At 38.3% G+C, this 19,186-nt stretch overlaps 1 protein-coding gene, 1 non-coding gene and 1 pseudogene across 51 annotated transcripts in view; 1 reads left to right on the top strand and 2 right to left on the bottom strand.

The window, feature by feature from the left end:
* LRRFIP2 (LRR binding FLII interacting protein 2) overlaps nucleotides 1-19,186 on the top strand; it is a 124,168-nt gene that overhangs the window by 33,594 nt on the left and 71,388 nt on the right. For 33 of the 50 annotated variants that reach the window (XM_054681652.1, XM_054681649.1, XM_063805574.1 and 30 more), the window contains exon 4: nucleotides 14,028-14,114. In XM_054681652.1, the coding sequence (XP_054537627.1) occupies nucleotides 14,028-14,114 (87 nt within the window). Of the gene's footprint in view, nucleotides 1-14,027; nucleotides 14,115-15,500; nucleotides 15,552-19,186 lie in introns of all 50 variants that reach the window. The other 17 variants (XM_024355373.3, XM_024355372.3, XM_063805557.1 and 14 more) reach the window with 1 other exon arrangement.
* Nucleotides 2,503-2,606, bottom strand: LOC112208739 (U6 spliceosomal RNA). Its single transcript, XR_002943315.1, has one exon. It is a non-coding gene; the product is annotated as a U6 spliceosomal RNA (small nuclear RNA).
* LOC101057806 (ubiquitin-conjugating enzyme E2 D3-like) lies at nucleotides 8,010-8,529 on the bottom strand (annotated as a pseudogene).

Here is a 19,186-nt window from a genome sequence, read left to right as displayed (position 1 = left end):
CCAACACTGGGGATTACATCTCAACATGATATTTGGAAGAGACATCTAAACTATATCACCTTAACATGTTTACTTTTTTGAACTCGTACTGTTTAGGCTGTTGGTGATACTCTTGAGAAGTTGTAGTGAACTCAAAATTGAGGCTGGAGCTTTCTTATTCTTTTCCCCAACAAAATTGGTTTTCTCCCGAAGTGATGCTCATGATGTGTTCAGTGTAACTTGCAGATTGGAATAAGAAACCTGCTACAAATTGTGATTGGATACAAATGCCCTTACCCTCTGTGAATGTTGGCCCTATCTACATGTTGTAAAGTTCCCCAGAATGCATAAAGTCTTTCACTGTAGACATTTTTATTGAAATGCATATTTTATTTAAGTATATTTTGGACCAATTAAATTAAATTTTTACAATGTAATGCTTTATTTTTTGTGTTCTCATTTTGTATTTTGTATTTTCATTGTATAGGGCAAAGACGTTGGGTTGGCCGAGCATGGTAGCTCACGCTTGTAATTCTAGCACTTTGGGACCAGAGGCCGAGGTGGGCGGATTGTGTGAGCCCCGGAGTTGAGACCAGCTGGCTGGGGCAACATGGTGAAACCCTGTCTCTACAAAAAATACAAAAATTAGCCAGGCATGGTGACACGTGCTTGTAGTTCCAGCTACTCAGGAGGCTGAGGTGGGAGGATTGCCTGAGCCCAGGGAGGTTGAGGCTGTGATGAGCTGGGATCATGCCCTGGGCAACAGAGTGAGACCCTGTCTCAAAAAAAAAAAAAGTAGGAAAAATGTTGGGTCAACCACCTATTGAAGAGAAATACAAAGAAACTATGAAAGGCATTATTCATTTTGTCCAAATGCAACAAGAATATGGCTCTGAAAAGTCATCTCTTGCTCTCAGGTCCACATGTGGCAAGGACATTTTGGAGCTCTTTGAAACTAGATCTGGATGATAAAAATAAAAACAAACAAACAAAAAGGCAGGAAGTCCATTCTCACATGCTGCCCAGAGGAAACTGGCTGGAGCTGGGACCTGCTGGGGTTGGTGTTCTTGCAGTGATCATATGATCGTGAGCCAGTAGCTACTTAGAGTGCTAAACCCTGGCTGTCCTGAGGGACAGGATAGATACTCAGGAATCAGCCCAAACAATGTCTGATGCTACTGAGACTGTACCTGTGGCCGCCTTCTGCATTTGCTTTGACTCCGGTCCCTGCCTGGGGATGAGCCTCTTAGGCCTTAGAGGACCAGGATTCAGCAACAGCATATGCCATACTTGGCCAGATTAACACACATTGGAGGAAGAGCCCATAAGAAAGACAGGTGGATTTACTCCAGCTTTTAAACATTTGAACCAATGAAATCAAATGCGAAATAAATGTTTGGTTTCAAAAAAAAGGTTTAATATGTATCACCATAAACAGCCTTGTTTAATGGGTTTTTGTATATTGCCTTCTAAGAGCTCTATAGACACAGGGGTGTAAAACAGCTAGCACTATGGTGGGAAACTGCCAGAATAGTAAGTAGTTCAGTATAGCTGGAGAGGGGCTAGGGAATGGGAGGAGGTGATGTTAGGGAGGAAATAGGGACCAATCATGAAAGGATTTGTGTGCTGAGGAATTTACATTTGATTTTCAAAGCTGTGGGGAGCCATTAAAGGGTAAATCCTTTTTCAGATTTGAATTGCAGTATAATTGCTTTAGCCACCCAGTGGAGAGTGAGTGGTAGAAGGTAGAAGGCAGAAAACAGGAAGCTGTTATAGTTTTCCATTTATTTTTTGAAACAGGGTCTTGCTCTGTTGCCCAGGCTATAGTGCAGTGGTGCAATCTTAGCTCACTGCAACCTCCGCTTCCTGGGTTCTGGGACTACAGGCATGTACCACGACACCCAGCTAATTTTTGTATTTTTTGTAGAGATGGGGGTTTGCTTTGTTGCCTAGGCTGGTCATGAAGCTGTTGTAGTTATCTTAGTGAAAGATGATGAGAACCTAAAATAAGACAATGACAATAGGAATAAAGAGGAAGGTCTGGATAGAAGAAATAGTAAAGAGAATCTTGATGGGAGCAAAGTAGTTGAGACTTAGCAACTGAATATGGAGGGAGGATAGAAAAGAGGAAGGACCCTTATGATGAGTCTTTGTTTCATATTTTGGGTAATGGGGTAGTTGATGGGGAATATAAAAAAGAAGAGGAAGATTAAGGGAATGATTATAAATTAAATTAGGGTTGTATTAAGTCTGAGTTCTAGTGGGAGAGCCTCAATTTTTTTTTTTTTTTTTTTTTGGAGACAGAGTCTCATTCTGTCGCCCAGATTAGAGCACTGTGGCATGATCTTGCACTACCACGCCCGGCTAATTTTTGTTTTTAGTAGAGACGGGGTTTTCCCATGTTGCCCAGGCTGGCCTTGAACTCCTGAGCTCAAGTCATCTGCCCGCCTCTCAAAGTGCTAGGACTACAGGCATGAGCCACTGTGTCTGGCCTCAATCAATAAATAAATGAATGAATAAATAAATAAATAAAGATGCTTCACAAATTTGTATATCATCCTTGCACAGAGGCCATGCTAATCTCTGTATCTTTCCAATTTTAGTATATGTGCTGCCATAGTGAGCACAGCTTCAATTTTTAATAGCAAGTTGGATCAGGATTGTGGGAGAAAATTCTAGCTTGACTTAAAGATTTACAGACTAACAGTATGGCCCAGGAGAGAATATAGAATGAAAAGAGCAAGAGGTGAAGCTTGAAAGCTTTGGTTATATTAACATTTAAGATGCTAGCAGGGAAAAATGTGCTTATGAAGGATGCTGAAGGAGAGAGATGAGAGAATAAAGAGGAAAACCAGGAGACACTAGTATTGGAGAAAGCTAAGAGATGAGAGTTTTAAGAAAGAATATGTGTTTAATGATATTGAAAGTCCAGAGAAGACAGATGAGATAAGAATAGAAAAATTCTATTGGGTTTGGTAGTTAGAGGTCATTAGTGACTTTTGTGATGAACAATTTCAATAAGGTGATGTGAGCAGAAGCCAGATTGCAGTCATTTGAAGAGAGTGAGAAGTGAAGAGGGAGGTGTGAGAAAGCTTAGCTGTAAAGAGAAGATAGGGTAGAATTGGACCAGGGTGAGATTTTTTGCTGGCCTTTTAAAGATCAGAGAGACTTTGAACCTAGTTATGATGAAGAGAGTGAACCAATAGAAGTAGAGAGCAAAGACCCAGAAGAGAGATCAGATAGTTGGGACAAAGTCCTGGGGAGGACATCATAAAATGGAGGGTGTGTATGTGTGTGAGTGTGTGTGACGGGGCTTGGGAGGGTTTGACTTTCAACAACAGAAGAGACAGCTCTTCAGTAGAACCACAGGGAAAGTAAGAAAGAAGGGAAGACTGGGAAGTCTGTTAGTGGCTTTGGAGGGTGTGAAGGGAATGCCTTCTTCAGACCTTAAAATGCCTTCTGTCATGAAAACATTGGCACAGGAGGGGAAATACTAAAAGTGTCAGAACTGGAATAATGAAAGAAGTGCTGAACTGATAAGGTCTTGCAGAGAAACTTTTTCCATTGATAATTCAGATCATTTACATTATATATCTTGGAAATACCTTCCTGTTTTGTTGTTGTTTTTTAAATAGGCTACACATTGATTGGTACCCATTTTGTTTTTAAAAACCTTGTATGGTTCATTGTGCAGAGTCTCTCCTTCATGTGATTTTGCTTTCTGAGGTTTCAGTTACTTATGTTTGACCACAGTTTGAAAATATTAAATGGAAAATTTCAGAAATAAACAGTTTGTTTATTTTTGTTTAAATCGTGCAGTGTTCTGAGTAGCATGATGAAATCTCGCATCATCCTGCACAGGACATAAATCATCCCTTTGTCTAGTGTATCCACACAGTGTATGCTACCTGCTAGATAGTCTCACAGGAGCCGGCTCTGTTATCAGGTTGACTGTCATGGTATCACACTGTTTGTGTTTGAGTAACCTTTAGTTTATTTAATAATGACCCCAAAGAGCAAGAGTGACTCTGGCAGTTTGGATATGCCAAAGAGAAGCCATAAAATTCTTTCTTTAAGTGAAAAGGTGAAAGTTCTCAACTTAGTAAGGAAAAAAATTGTGTGCTGAGGTTGCTAAGATCTGTGGTATGAACGTATCTTCTATTCATGAAATTGTGAAGAAAGAAAAGAAAAATCTGTGTTAGTTTTCCTACTGCATCTCAAACCACAGAAGTTATAGCCAGTGTGTGTGATAAGTATATTATGATGGAAAAGACTAGATTTCTGAGTGGAAGACATGAACAGAAACATGTTCTGATTGATGACAGTGGGATAGGGTTTGGTACTATCTGCAGTTTCAGGCATCTCCGGGGGGACTTGGAACTTACTTGGATAAGGGGGAACTACTATATACTTAAAGTACCTACATCCTGAAGAAATACACTTATTTGTGGTTCATTAGATACAGTACTTAAATATACATACCCTTTTCCTCCTCTCAGATAGCAGTCTCAAGTGAAATTCAATTTATGGATTTTATTTTAGGGAAACAGCACTGCCTAGCCCATTGAATAGGTTCCTCCTACTTGTAGACCCATTGGATGGATGGAAAATTTAGAATACGATTGATTGGCCTCACATGAGTCTCTGATTTGGAATGCCACCATGAGCCACAACAAGTTTATTTTAGCCTGTTCCCCTCTGTTTATTTAACTGAAGCAGTAACAAAATCCAAATTTAAATATCAGAAAGTTTAAGAATGCTTTGGGTATTGGGCATCACAGAATATAGCTAATCACGTTTTACTTTGAGACATTTTTACCTCACTTGTTCCTTGTTTCAGGTAAATTGCTTCAGGTAAATTAATTCCACGATGGAATAGTACGGATGGGGATAGAGTTGAGATGGAGAAACTGAAGTTAGGATTAGAAAAACTTGATGTATTATAAGTGAAAGTACTAAGAGCCTATTTGGAAGTAGAGGGAGTCTGTTGGAGTAGATGGAGAGGATGGATTCAGGGGATATTGTAAAGGAAGATTTGTTAAGGAAGTAGGAGGTCTTGAGACCTTGGGTTTGAACAAGAGTGACAAGGTTCCATTAATGGAAACTGGAAAATAAGGAAGCAAAGCCTGTTGACTGGGGGAAAATGAGATTGATTTTATTCACTCTGGTTTTGGTGCTGACAAGATAGATGTTAGAAATGTAAGTGTTTATTTTGGTAGAGAAGTCAGAGCTTGAGATGCTAGATTTGAGTCATTCTCATTGGCTGGTAGTTGAAACTGGGGAGTAAAAAATGAGAGTAAAGGCTGTGTACAGTAAAAGGAGATTATCTACATTTGGTTATTAGATACTGTGTATGGTAAAAGGAGAAGATTATTTACCTATCTAGTTCTCTATTCAGAGAACTAGAATAGTATTATTTCATAGAAAAGAGAGAATCTGTGCTAAGTTGAAAATCCTAGGATAATTATCCAAAGTAAGTTTTTATGATTTGTCTAAGGATATACAATTATACTTGAACTATAAAGATGTAAGTTGGTGGCAATGTGGTTAAGAGTGTGAACTGAAGTAAGATTCTTAGGATGTAGATCTCAGCTCCAGTATTTGCTTGTCTGGGGAAGGCAAGTTACTTAACCCTTCTGTACTTCAACGGGTTATTTTGTGGAAGAAAAGAAAATAAGGCCAGGTGTGGTGGCTCACACCTGTAGTCCCATCACTTTGGGAGGCCGAGGCATGCAGATTGCTTGAGTCCAGGAGTTCGAGACCAGCCTGGGCAACATGGTGAAACCTTGTCTCTACAAAAACAAAAACAAAAACAAAAATTGTTTGGATGTGGTGGTGTATGCCTATAGTCTCAGCTAGTCAGGAGGCTGAGATGGGAAAGATCACTTGAGCCTGGGAGGTCAAGGCTGCAGTGAGCTGAGATCATGCCACTGCACTCTAGCTTGGGTGCCAGAGTGAGAGCCTGTCCCCGCCCCCCCCACCCCCCACCCCCCCAAAAAAGAAAGAAAATAAGGATCTATCCTTGCTAAGTAAGTGGTCAAACCATGGTATATATATTATCTGAATAGTTTGGGTTTTCTATTGTGAGGTGATTATTCAGATAATTTAGTTTAATTTTATAAGTATCAAGAGCAAAGGTAAGATTTAGTACAGTTGTAATTGGATCCTGATATATTACTTAATCATTATTTCCCAAACTGTGTTTCTTGGAGCATGAACCTTGAAGTTTCATTTAGGGTTTATTTAGTAATGTGGTCAAGTCTGAGAAATACTATATATTCTATCCTCTTCTTTGAGATTCATAATGCATATTATTAAGGACTCTGATTTTAAAAAATGTTTAACTTAGCATTTTCCAAACTTGTTATTAATAGGTTATAAGCTCCCCTTTATCCCATTTTATATATTAGAATTTTATATATTTTAGTATTTATTTAGCTTAGGCATTTTTGATGCATTCAGTCTCATCTATTTAAAAAATTTAAATTGAGATATAATTCACATACCATCAAAACTATTCACCATTTAAAAATATTCAGTAGTTTTTAATATATTCACAAAGATGTGCAACTGTCACCTACCTAATTGCATAACATTTCATCAGCCCAAAAAGAAACCTCATACCACTTAGCAGTCACTCCTCGTCTTCCCCTTCCCCAGCCCCTGGCAACCAGTAATCTACTTTCTGTCTTTATGTTTTTGCCTATTCTGGACATTTCATATAAATCGAATCATGCAATATGTGACCTTTTGTGTCTGGCTTCTTTGACTTAGCAAAATGTTTTCAAGGTTCATTCATGTTGCATCCTGTATCAGTGTTCCATTTCTTTTTAAGGCTGAATAATATTCCATTGTATGGATAATCTCGCTGGTTTATTCATTCATCAGTTGATGGATATTTGGGTTATTTCTACTTTTTGGCTATTGTCAATAATGCTGCTATGAACATTCATTTACAGGTTTTTGTGTGGATATATGTTCTCGTTTCTCTTAGGTACATATTTAGAGGTGGATGGATGGTATCACTGTGTTTAACTTTTGAGGAACTGCCTCAGCAGTTCACACAGCAATTGTGCCATTTTACATTTACCCCTGTAATATATGAGGGTTCTAATTTCTCCACATCCTTGCCAATTTTAGTTATTTTCAGTTGAAAAACATTTTTTATTATAGCAATCCTAGTGGATATCAAGTATCTCAATATGGTTTTAATTTACATTTCTTTAATGACTAATGATGTTGAGAATCTTTTTATGTACTTATTGGTCATTTTTATATCTTTTTTTTTTTTTTTTTTTTTGAGACGGAGTCTCGCTCTTTCGCCCAGGCTGGAGTGCAGTGGCGCGATCTCGGCTCACTGCAAGCTCCGCCTCCCGGGTTCACGCCATTCTCCTGCCTCAGCCTCCCAAGTAGCTGGGACTACAGGCGCCCGCTACCACGCCCGGCTAATTTTTTGTATTTTTAGTAGAGACGGGGTTTCACCGTGTTAGCCAGGATGGTCTCGATCTCCTGACCTCATGATCCGCCCGCCTCGGCCTCCCAAAGTATATCTTCTTTGGAGAAATGTCTATTTAAATCCTTTGCTCATTTTAAAATTATTTATATTTTTATTGTATCTCATCTACTTTTCTCAAATTCCAGAAGAACATAATACAAAATTCTGATGGTAAAGGAAGTATCTAATGTAGAAATACATAAACCATAGTACATGTTTAGTTCTCTTTTCCTGGAAGTTCTTTTTTTTTTTTTTTGAGACTGAGTCTTGCTCTGTTGCCCAGGCTGGAGTGCAGTGGCATAATCTCGGCTCACTGCAGCCTCCGCCTCCTGGGTCAAGTGATTCCCCTGCCTCAGGCTCGCGAGTAGCTGGGATTACAGCTTCACGCCACCATGCCCAGCTAATTTGTGTATTTTTAGTAGAGACAGGGTTTCACCATATTGGCCAGGCTGGTCTTGAACTCCTGACCTAGTGATCAGCCCGCCTTGGACTCCCAAAGTGCTAGGATTACAGGTGTGAGCCACCGTGCCCAGCCTTTTTTTTTTTTTAAACAGTAATTTAAAGTTTATTCCAGCTATAATGCAGGTTATTCTGACTTTAAGGTAGCATCATATGGCATTCTTCTGAGTCCATTCCCGAGATATTCTGTTGTACTTTTACGTCTGTCTATTTTATGGATCCGTGTGCTCTCTGGCACTAGGGTGTCATCTGGGTTTGGATCACATAGCAGTGAACAAATGGATAAAAGAACTTTAGAAATAGTTTAAAGCAGGCAACCACTGTGATCTTAGAATATCGAGACAAATGCTGCCATTACTGTTAATATTTGGATGATAAATCCTTGTTGTACATGCAACCTTAGGTGGTTTGAAGGAGCAGTCTGTAGGAAAATGAATTGCCAAAAAGAATACACCGCTTTGATATGGGCTGTCATTAGGTCCCATAATTGTGGCTTGCCAATGAAACATACCATCCTCAACTGGACCTGCAGAACATTGTGCTGGAGGGTCATGGGCCAAATCACTAAGTTCCTTATTAATCTGTCTTAGTGCCATAGTATGTGTTTGTCATCTGGCTCCTCACTCTCTCGGTATGTGCTCAAAAGTCTGGCCAAAACTCCTGGTTATCCCGGAGGTGGGACAGCATTGTCTCATCTCACACCGGCTCTGCCAGACACAAGCTCTTGGTATTGTGGAGACGACTCTCATGACAACTTTGTGGCTGGCTAACCAGAGCTGTAGCTCTGCAATGACTTAAGAGCAGTTTTTTGTGCTCTTCCGAATGGGGTTCCACCCCCAAATCCACAAATTCTTGCGAGATGCAGTGAGGTACCGGCTCGAACTGGAGCAGGCCACCGCCAGGCCGAGAAGTTCTTTCTTAGTGTCCATTATGTGATTCCTAATTATTCATTGAGTGATACAGTGAATATTCTACAAATTTAAAAGTTCTGTGAGTTTAAATACAACCTAATGCATTTGTTCTGGGAGTGATCAAAGCCCATGATTTTCACTGTCTTTTTTTTTTTTTTTTTGAGACAGAGTCTTGCTCTGCTGCCCAGGCTAGAGTGCAGTGGTGCCATCTCGGCTCACTGCAACCTTCGTCTCCCAGGTTCAAGCGATTCTTCTGCCTCAGCCTCCCAAGTAGCTGGGACTACAGGCAAGCGCTACCATGCCTGGCTAATTTTTGTATTTTTAGTAGAGATGGGGTTTCACCATATTGGCCAGGCTGGTGTTGAACTCCTGAATTTTTCTGAATTTTTATATTAACTTTATTATAACAGTTGGGGTCATATCAGCCGAAAGACTCTAAAAGTATTTAAATAATTTAGGCTTCTGAGTACTTCTAATTTATATCTTATTCTGACTTTTAAATTAGCCAACTTCTTTTGGTAAAATATATGTAACATGAAATTTATCATGGTAACTATATTTAAGTATATAGTTTAGTGGCATTACATCCATTTGCATTGTCATGCAGCCATCACCACTATCCTTAAGAACTCTGTCATCATCCAGTACTGGAACTCTGTACTCCTTAAATAGTAAGTCCCATTTCCCCCTACCCTCAGTCCCTGGCAACCACTATTCTGCTTTCTGTCTGTATGAATTTGACTACTTTAGGTTTCTCATTAAGTGGAAGTATACAATATTACTCCTTTGTGTCTGGCTTATTTCATTTAGTATAATGTCTTCAAGATTCATCCATGTTGCAGCATGTATCAAAATTTTCTTTTTAAGGCTGAATGATCCAAAGTATGTATATACCATAATTTGTCTATCCATTCATCCATTGATAGATACTTGGGTTGTTTCTGCATTTTGACTGTTGTGAATAATGCTGCTGTGAACATTGGTATATAAACATATGTTGTCTCTGCTTTCCAGTTCTTTTGTATATATACCCATAGGTGGAATTATTGGATCAAATGGTAATTGTGTGTTTTAGCCAACTTTATTTTGTTTTGTTTGTTTATTTTCTGAGACAGAGTTTCACTCTGTTGCCCAGGCTGGAGTGCAGTAGTGCAATCTTGGCTCACTGTAACCTCTGCCTCCAGGGTTCAAGTGATTCTTATGCCTCAGCCTCTGGAGTAGCTGGGATTACAGGCACGCACCACCACGCCCAGCTAATTTTTTCCATTTTTAGTAGAGACGGGATTTCGCCATGTTGACCAGGCTGGTCTTGAACTCCTGGTCTCAAGTGATCTGCCCGCCTTGTCCTCCCAAAGTGCTGAGATTACAGGCGTGAGCCACCACGCCCAGCCTTTACTGTGAATTTAGTTAAATCTTGGTTGTCCTTTATTGTTATATCCCATTTATTTTGTATGTATGAGGTGTATATTAAAATGAATCTGTAGCAGCTCTTTATCTGATTGTATTCTGAGGTAAAAATGCTAGTGTTAACTACCTAGAAGTATGTTTTATGTACCCATAATTGTCTATTCAAAAATAATTTTAAAATATATCACAATAAGTTATAGAGCATATATTTCATCTACTAGGTTGGAATCAGTGTTGGCTCCTTGCTACTCCTGCTTATCCATGTTGCTTCAAGCATCTAGTAATAATGTATAGAAAGAACCAGATAAAGTAGTTTTAAATCCTGTTTATTTCTTTTAAAGCATGTGGTTTTAATGGCCTCTCTTCAACACAGTCTCCAAGGGAGGTAACATCTGAGTTGGCTAAGTAACAAAGGGAAGGGTGTTTGTGTGTCTCTGAAGCCCATGTTCTTTCTGTTCCTTTCCTTTTTGTAGTTAAAAATGTCTTATTAAAGAATAGATTTTAATTATCTCTAAGTTGGGTTTTATGAAGGAAGTCTCATTTTAGTATATATAGATTGTACAGAATTGGCCACAGACAAATCTTAGAAGGATAAAATTAGCATTCTTGAATTAAATTTCTAAAGGAGGCTTCAGGTACAAAGCTAATATACATGTAAATGAAAATTCCTACACATTGATAGGGCTTTCTTAAAAAGGTTTGAAAGTTTTGATGCTTTGTGATTTTAAAATATATTTGCTATCTACTTAAGCTTAAAAGCCTTGAAGTGTTTCCTATTAAAAAAAAAAAACTCTAATAAGAAACTAGTGTCTACTCATAGAGGGGTGAAGAAGGCAGATAACTTGAAGCAGAGCATAGATTTTGAAAAGACAGAGGCCAGTGTAAAATTCATGGGAGAAAACTAATTTATCTAGATTGTTAGTGGTTACAGCTTACGGTTGGTAGATTACAATTTACTTTGCAGGGGTTTTTCTATTAAAAGACCAGTTACACAGACTGGGAAATTGCCACAATTGGAATAGTTGAGTAGCAGTTAACTATTTAACTCTCTCTGCTTCTTAGAAGCCTGCTGTGACTTTGCCAGGCAAAACTAATTTCTCCCTCCTACATGCTTCCTTCCCATAAGCATTGTGTCTCTGTATTCTTCAACTTTGTGAGCTGCTTTAGGGCAGAGATGTCATACTTTACTCTGTATTTTCAGCACCTAGCATAATTGCTTAATGTAGTAGATCCTTTTAAACATTGGTTGAGTTTATTCTTATTATGAGACTTGGGCACGAATATAACAACATGGGAAGACAACAACTATAGTTATCAGAGGGGATAGTCTGAATCAGAGTTAGGATGTGACCAAGGACAGAGGAAACCATTCCACTACCATATAGAAAGCAGACAGAAGATTTCTAAGTTTCATGTGGCACATTAAGCTATTTCCTTATCTCATTTCCTTGATACTGTGACCTATGCCCTGCAATTCATTTGTTTTTTTTAGCAGACCTTGAGGCATAAAAGTTGTGGGGTGAGAGAAGCATGGAATTTTAATACAACACAATAAAGCCGCAATAGAGACATGGGTATAGAGCCTTACTTTATGAAAGAGGGACTGGGTAGAATCTTCATAGAAGGTAATATTTTACTGAATAAGAGAAAGGAGAACAGCTCCTGCCAAACAGTTTGTGAAGAGAGGCGTAACAGAACACAGTAGAGTCCAGGAATGGAGAGAGATGGGATGCATCCAGTACACGTGGAGCAAGTAGAGTAGTCCCCACCCCTCCAATCCATGGGAGATACATTCCAAGCCCCCCAGCAGATGCCTGAAACTGTGGATAGTAGCAAACCTGATTGCCATCAATCAGAACACATTTCTGTTCATGTTTTCCACCTACAAATGTAATGCCTTTTCCATCTTAACTATCATGCACTGTGGCTGTAACTTTTGCCGTTTGAGGTGCGGCAGCAAAACTAGCACAAATTTCTTTTTCCTTCTTCACAATTTCATGGATAGAAGATTTGTTCTTACCATAGATCTTAGCAACCTCAGTGCATGATTCTTTTTTCTATTAAGGTAGAACGTTCACCTTTTCACTTAAAGGAAGCACTGTATGGCTTCTCTTTGGCATACCTGAATTGTCAGAATTACTCTTGCTCTTTGGGGCCATTATTAAATAAAATGAGGATTACTCCAACACAATCACTGTGATTTGATAACTGAGACAGCTAACAAATGGGTAGCATAGACAGGATGGATATGCTCGACAAAGGGATGATTGACGTCCTGAGAGATTTTATCATACTACTCAGAATGGCGTACAATTTAAAACTTATGAATTGTTTATTTCTGGAATTTTCCACTTAATATTTTTGTACCTTGGTTAACCATGGGTAACTGAAACAACAGATAAGGGGGGAACTACTGGACTTGGAAGTAAGGTGGGGACCTGACTGTGAGGAGCCTTATTTCAGTTTTACCTTTCTTCTTTCTGTTCCTCCCTTTGTGCTGTTCTGTGGAATTTTTGCTTTAACCATAAGTAATAAGGAGTTGGTGGAGGATTTTACGCAGTGGAATGACGTGATCAGAAATAATACATTTTGAAAGGCTGATTTGTCCATCATATAACCATGTAGAAGATAAATTATAAGGCAGATTCTGGAAGTAGGCAGATGGATTTGGAGGTAACTGTAAGCAAGAGATGAAGAATTCCTATGGTATGATTCCATGTATATGAAATGTCCAGAATAGGCAAATGCATGGACACAGAATGTAGATTAGTGGTTGCCAGGAGCTGGGAGAAAGGGTTAATGGGGAATGACTACTAATGGGTACCAGGTTTCATTTTGGGGTGTGAGAATGTTCTGGAATTAGTCATGATGATTGCACATCCTGTGAGTATACTAAAAACCACAGAATTGTATACATTTATTTATTTATTTTTGAGACAGCGTCTCACTCTGTCATCTAGGCTGCAGTGCAGTGGCATGATCTCAGCTCACTGCAGCCTCCACCTTCCAGGTTCAAGTAATTTTCCTGTCTCAGCCACCCAAGTAGCTGGGATTACAAGTGTGCACCACCACACCTGGCTATTTTTTTTATTTTTAGTAGAGACAGGGTTTCATCATGTTGCCTAAGCTGGTCTCAAACTCTTGGCCTCATATGATCCTCCTGCCTTGGCCTCCCAAAGTGCTGGGATTACAGGCCTGAGCCACTGCATCCAGTTGGAATTGTATACATTTAAATAGTGAATTTGATGATATGTGAATTCTGTCTCAATTTTAAAACAGAGGTGGGGAGTGGGCAGATGAAGAGTTCCTGAAATGAGCAGGAACAGTGAGAATAAAGAAAGCTGAGATGGGTTTGATAGAGACTCAGTGGTAGAGAATTGTCAGTACTTGGAGACTGATTATTGGCAGTGTCCAAAATGAAAGAGAGGTTGGCTCTGAAGTTTCTAGTTTATATGATTGAATCAATGGGGAAAAAATTCTGGAAAAAGAGTAAGTTTGGAGAGGCATATAACAAACTGTATGAAATGTGTTGAGTGTGTAATCAAACAAGAAGTTAAAGGTAAAGGCCCGGATTTGAGGAAAGACTTAGGAACCAGAGAAAGAAATGAGTTTATAAGAGTTGATTAAAACAATCAATCAAACTTGCTTGCTGATAGATAATATCTTGTCCTGCCCACCCCTTTTGCATGGTAATGTCCCGTTCTTTATTTTCAAATCTGGTGTACAGGTTGTTTTTGTTTTTGTTGTATAAAGCTGAGTTTTATATTACTTTTCAGGCAGAGGCAAGGCTGGCAGCAAAACGGGCTGCCCGGGCAGAAGCAAGAGATATACGCATGAGAGAACTGGAACGGCAACAAAAAGAGGTAATTTGAGGGAATAACCCTAATTTCATATTTGTCTCCCCCAAAATCAGTACTTGGCTAGTTTATTCTGATGTGAATCTGGTTTCCTTTGAAACATTGAAAATAGTATAAACTGATGTATGTATTTTATCAAGCCATTCTGTGCCAGCAAATTAAATGTGATATTTGTTTTAAGTAGTAACAACAAACACATTTATAGCTATTATCGTGTCCATTGTTATAAGTTACTAGTATTATGAGTGCTTTACTTACATTAGCCAAGGTAGCTTTAGCAATGACAAAGTGTAGTGTAGCTTTAATTGTCCTAAAATTTGGATTAATTATATTATGATATCTATATAGTAAAACACTGTAAAGTCATTCAGACTTACAATTTTAAAACATATTTAATAATAGAGGAAAATATGTAAGAATATGAGATAAAAGCAAACCAAAACAATAAAATTTGTAGGACCCCAATTTTATATTACAAAAACCAGTATCCATATATAGCATCAAAAAACTACTAGAAGGAAGTGATTATTAATACTGCAGTTTGTCTATGGTGGAATTATTGTTGGTTTTACTTTCTTTCTATACTTTTCTATAATTTACAAACTTTCAGTATACTTTTATCAGAAAGGAAAACAAGAAAATAATTTTTAAGAATAGGCATATGGAAATTGGGCTGATTAAAATGAAATAAATATGCTTTTACTTTTCTGACATTGACTTGGTCCTGAAAATTCCCATAATAAATATTTTTGATGTTGTAGTAGTATGAAGGGGCAAAAGCCTATAGGACAGTATTAAACACTTTCTTTTGATTTTGGTGGTGAATTTTCTGCGAGCAGGTTAAAAAGCAATGTAAATATTTTATATTGTCACAGCTCAAGAAAAACACTAACAATTGACATGTTGCTAATTTTCTTTTAACCTCATGTATAGTTTCAAATATGGAATGCAGTTCTTGAAGAGGAAGTGTTGCAATCTGTTGTCTTTTTACTCCTAAAATTATACTAAATATAATAATAAGTGGATAAGCTGAAGTGGAGGATCACTTGAGCCTGGGAGTTTGAAGTTGTAGTGAGCTATGATGGCACCACTGCATTCCAGCCTGGGCAACTAAGTGAGATCCTGTCTCAGAAAAAAAAAAATAATAATAAATAAATAAGTGAATGAGACAGTTATTAAATGTAAGTTCTATTTACAGTTCTCTAAACTACAGGGAAACATGCATCTCTTACTATTGAACATATTTAGCTTACTAATTTTCTGTATTTTGAATGTGTAACTTTGAGTCAGCTATCATTGTTCTTTAGGGAAAATGTGTATGATTAATTTAAGGTTTTTGGAGAATGCAATATGTTAGAAACTATTTGGTTTATGAAATTTTTGCATTTCTAGTACTCTCTTCATTCCTTTGATCGGAAGTGGGGACAGATTCAGAAGTGGCTGGTAGGCCAGTATTGCCTGTCCTGCATGTTGTGATCAATTGCTGAAATAATGCAGTCTTGAAGTAAAACATTAACTAATAGTTTGCAAAGTAGGAGTGTTTGGCCTGTGTGAACCTAAAGGTCAGAGTGTCTATTCTGTCTATAGTGGACCAGAGGTATACTTGGAGTCCTGCCATTTTATGTTGTAGTCAGTATCCTCACCTTCATCTCATGAATGCTCCTGATCAAGAAAGAGTGAGAAAATGAATGTGTGTTTTCTTTTTATGGGTTTGTTCTTTTCTTCCCCCCTTCTCTCTCCCCTTTTTTTTAAAAAAAAATAAGTCCACATGGTCTTCATTGAAAGATGACCCAAGTAATTCTTTTCATTTCCTCTGAAAATTACTCTTATTATATCAACTCCTTCAGGTCCTTTTTAAGTTCTCTACCACTACTCTCAAATTTGTTAGCTATAAAAACAAATTGTGAATCAGTAAAATGTTAGATAATGTGAATCATTCCTAAATTTGAACTTTTTTTTAGGCTTGGTAAGTTCCCCACTGTCTCCTATTACAGGGCTTCTTAACTTGGTATATGACTAGGCTTGGGAGAGGGATATGAAGCCTTAAATTCTACTGCAGACTTTCAAATGTAATTATTTTTATGGGAAATGCCCACAGGTATTTTTATTGTCAGATTCTCAAAGTAGTCTGTAATTCCTAAAGGGTTAAGAACCACTGTCTGATTGCTGCTAAACAAGCAACTTTCTTTCTTTCTTTTTTTTTTTTTTGAGATGGAGTTTCGCGCTTGTTGTCCAGGCTGGAGTGCAGTGGCACAATCTCAGCTCACTGCAACCTCCGTCTCCTGGGTTCAAGCGATTCTCCTGCCTCAGCATCTCAAGTAGCTGGGATTACAGGCGCCCGCCACCATGCCCAGCTGATTTTTGTATTTTTAGTAGAGACAGGGTTTCATCGTGTTGGCCAGGCTGGTCTCGAACTACTGACCTCAGGTGATCCGCCCGCCTCGGCCTCTCAAAGTGCTGGGATTACAGGTGTGAGCCACCGCGCCCAGCCAAATCTTTTTTTTTTTTTTAAACCTCTGTGAAATGTGTATAGTTTAGGCAGTGAGTACGCTAGATTTTCATTGAAAGGGGTGACCTTTGGGCTAGAGTTTTAAAATTCAGGTAGTGACTAATCCAAGTCTTGATTTATGGGCAGGACTTGGACCTGCAGAGAAAGTGGCATTTCTTTTCAGATGGGAATAATTATCACTTCTAACCCGTTCTGACACTTGCTTTTACCCTGTTAAAACTGATTCTTTGGGTCTGGGCATAGTGGCCCATGCCTGTAATCCCAGCACTTTGGGAGGCCGAGGCAGGTGGATTACCTGAGGTCAGGAGTTTGAGACCAGCCTGGCCAACATGGTGAAACCCCGTCTCTACCAAAAATACAAAAATTAGCCAGGCACGCTGGCGGGCGCCTGTAATCCCAGCTACTCAGGGAGGCTGAGGCAGGAGAATCGCTTGAACCTGGGAGGCGGAGGTTGCAGTAAGCCAAGATTGTGCCACTGCACTCTAGCCTGGGCAACAGAGTGAGACTGTGTCTCAAACAAACAAACAAACAACAACAACAGCAACAAAAAACTGATTCTTTGGTGTGAGTTGGTTGAAGGTAAACAAAATAAATAAAAAGAAAAAGAAAAAAAGAAAAAAATTAAACTGATTCTTCTGCTCATTTATCTTTGTCTCTCTGGCTGCTTTATCTGTGAGCCCATAAGCAGAAGTTGGCATGTAATAGTTACAATACAAAATATAAATGGCTAATGTTTATAGTAAAATAAATGATGCATACACACACAATCCACAATAGGATTGTCAGTTACTAGAAGGAAGGAAATTTTCCTATATTTGTAATTTCCCCTAATTATAATACCTTTTTTTGGGTGGGAGTGTGATGTTGGGACATGAATAGGGAATGAAAAGGAAGGAAGCTCAGAAATGAGTCCAACTTTGAGTGCATACTGTATATCAGCACTGTGCTAGGGCTTTTTACATAGGTTTTTATTTCACATTATAAGACAGTATTACTGTCTCAATTTTATAGACATGTTTATAAAGAATTGGTGAAGTAAATAACTTGCATAGTCATTGGCAGAACCAGTATTTGAAGGTATGAGAGAGTGCCACACCTGGTAATGTGCTGGAAGGTGAAAGGACCAGGAAGAAAAGGACCCACACCTTCCTGGGCCTCCCATTAATGTTAGTTTAGTCAACTTTCCATGAACCCAATGATTCTATTTTTAAACTGGGTGTCTTTCTTAATCAGTGGTGATTCTGAAAGAGTAAATGCATGTCTTGAAGAGTAAATACGGTTTTTGAAGTTCCTTCTAATTTGAAACTGAAGGAATGACTTTAGTGTCAACTTAGTAACAAATACTATTTGTTGAAAGAAAAGATGGCCAGGTATATTCATGGGACTGTGGTTTTCTTTTAATAGAACCGTTCATCCTCCCTTCAGGTGAACGTTTAAAAACAAAGAGTATATTTCATTTTCATTAAATGTATCAAAACAGCATTTTGAACAAATACATGTCTTTTTTTTTTAAGGCATTGTACTGTTTGTCCAGTCTTTAGTGCTTTAGTGCTAATAAGGACTTTTGGGATAATGACGATGTATTATTTTCCTCACTGTGGAATAGAGGGATACACCTTGTAACTGGCACCTAAGAACACAGTTTGCTGTAATCTATTATCTTTGTCCACTGGTATAATTTCTTCAAGAGAAACCTATTGGCAATATAAATAGTGCTCTAGAAATACCTGGCAAATGAAGCTTTTTGTTCTTCCAGAGAAGGAAGAATCTCTGAGTAAAAACCAGAATACCTTGCCATTTTCTTTCTTTCTTTTTTTCTTATGTAATTGGTGGAAATTTAGCCAGTATAGGATGTTATCTTTACAGTTCAGTTGTCTGGTGAATAAAAACGTCTAAATGCTGGTCTCAGCTTTATGATCTCATAGATTCTTACTTAATCCTTCTGTGCTGCAACTTCCTTACTGCAAAATGAAGGGGTCAGACTGGATGATCTCTAAGGACTCTTCTAGCTCTTAAAAATAGAATTGCTACCAGGGTCACTTTATATCGTTGCTACCAGGGTCTGTTTCCCTCATGTTTGCCACTGTGCAAAAGTATTCAAGGTAGAAGTAATTAAAAATGACTCAAATGTTTTGCCTTTCTATATGAGAGTGGTCCTACTTGGCAGGCTCTTAGTAGAATATGTGTTTTGAACGTTTTTGGTATAATTAAAATTTGCCTTGAGCTTGCCTTACAGTTTTACATAAACATATTTGTCAAATAGGTTTAGAGAAGTGCTGTCAAGTATGGTAGCCCCATGTAGGTAATTAAATTTAAATTTAAATTGACTAAAATTAAATAAAATTTAAAATTTGTTTTCTCAGTTGCATTTCAAGTGCTCAGTAGCCACGTGTGGCCAGTGGGTACTACATTAGCACAAATATAGAATATTTCCATGGTCAGAGAAAGTTGTATTGGACAGTGCTTATTTAAGGTATAGTCTGTGACTGTGGAATAAACTATACTCTCTGTCCAAATTAACTGACCTGTATGGGGGTTTATATTTTATTCTGTAGTTTTCAGAAGTCTT

The sequence above is a fragment of the Pan troglodytes genome, chromosome 2, assembly GCF_028858775.2.
Source record: "Pan troglodytes isolate AG18354 chromosome 2, NHGRI_mPanTro3-v2.0_pri, whole genome shotgun sequence".
In the NCBI taxonomy this organism is placed as follows: domain Eukaryota; kingdom Metazoa; phylum Chordata; class Mammalia; order Primates; family Hominidae; genus Pan; species Pan troglodytes.
The sequence above is the reverse complement of the archived record's forward strand: the minus strand, read 5'-3'. Positions and strand labels throughout refer to the sequence as shown.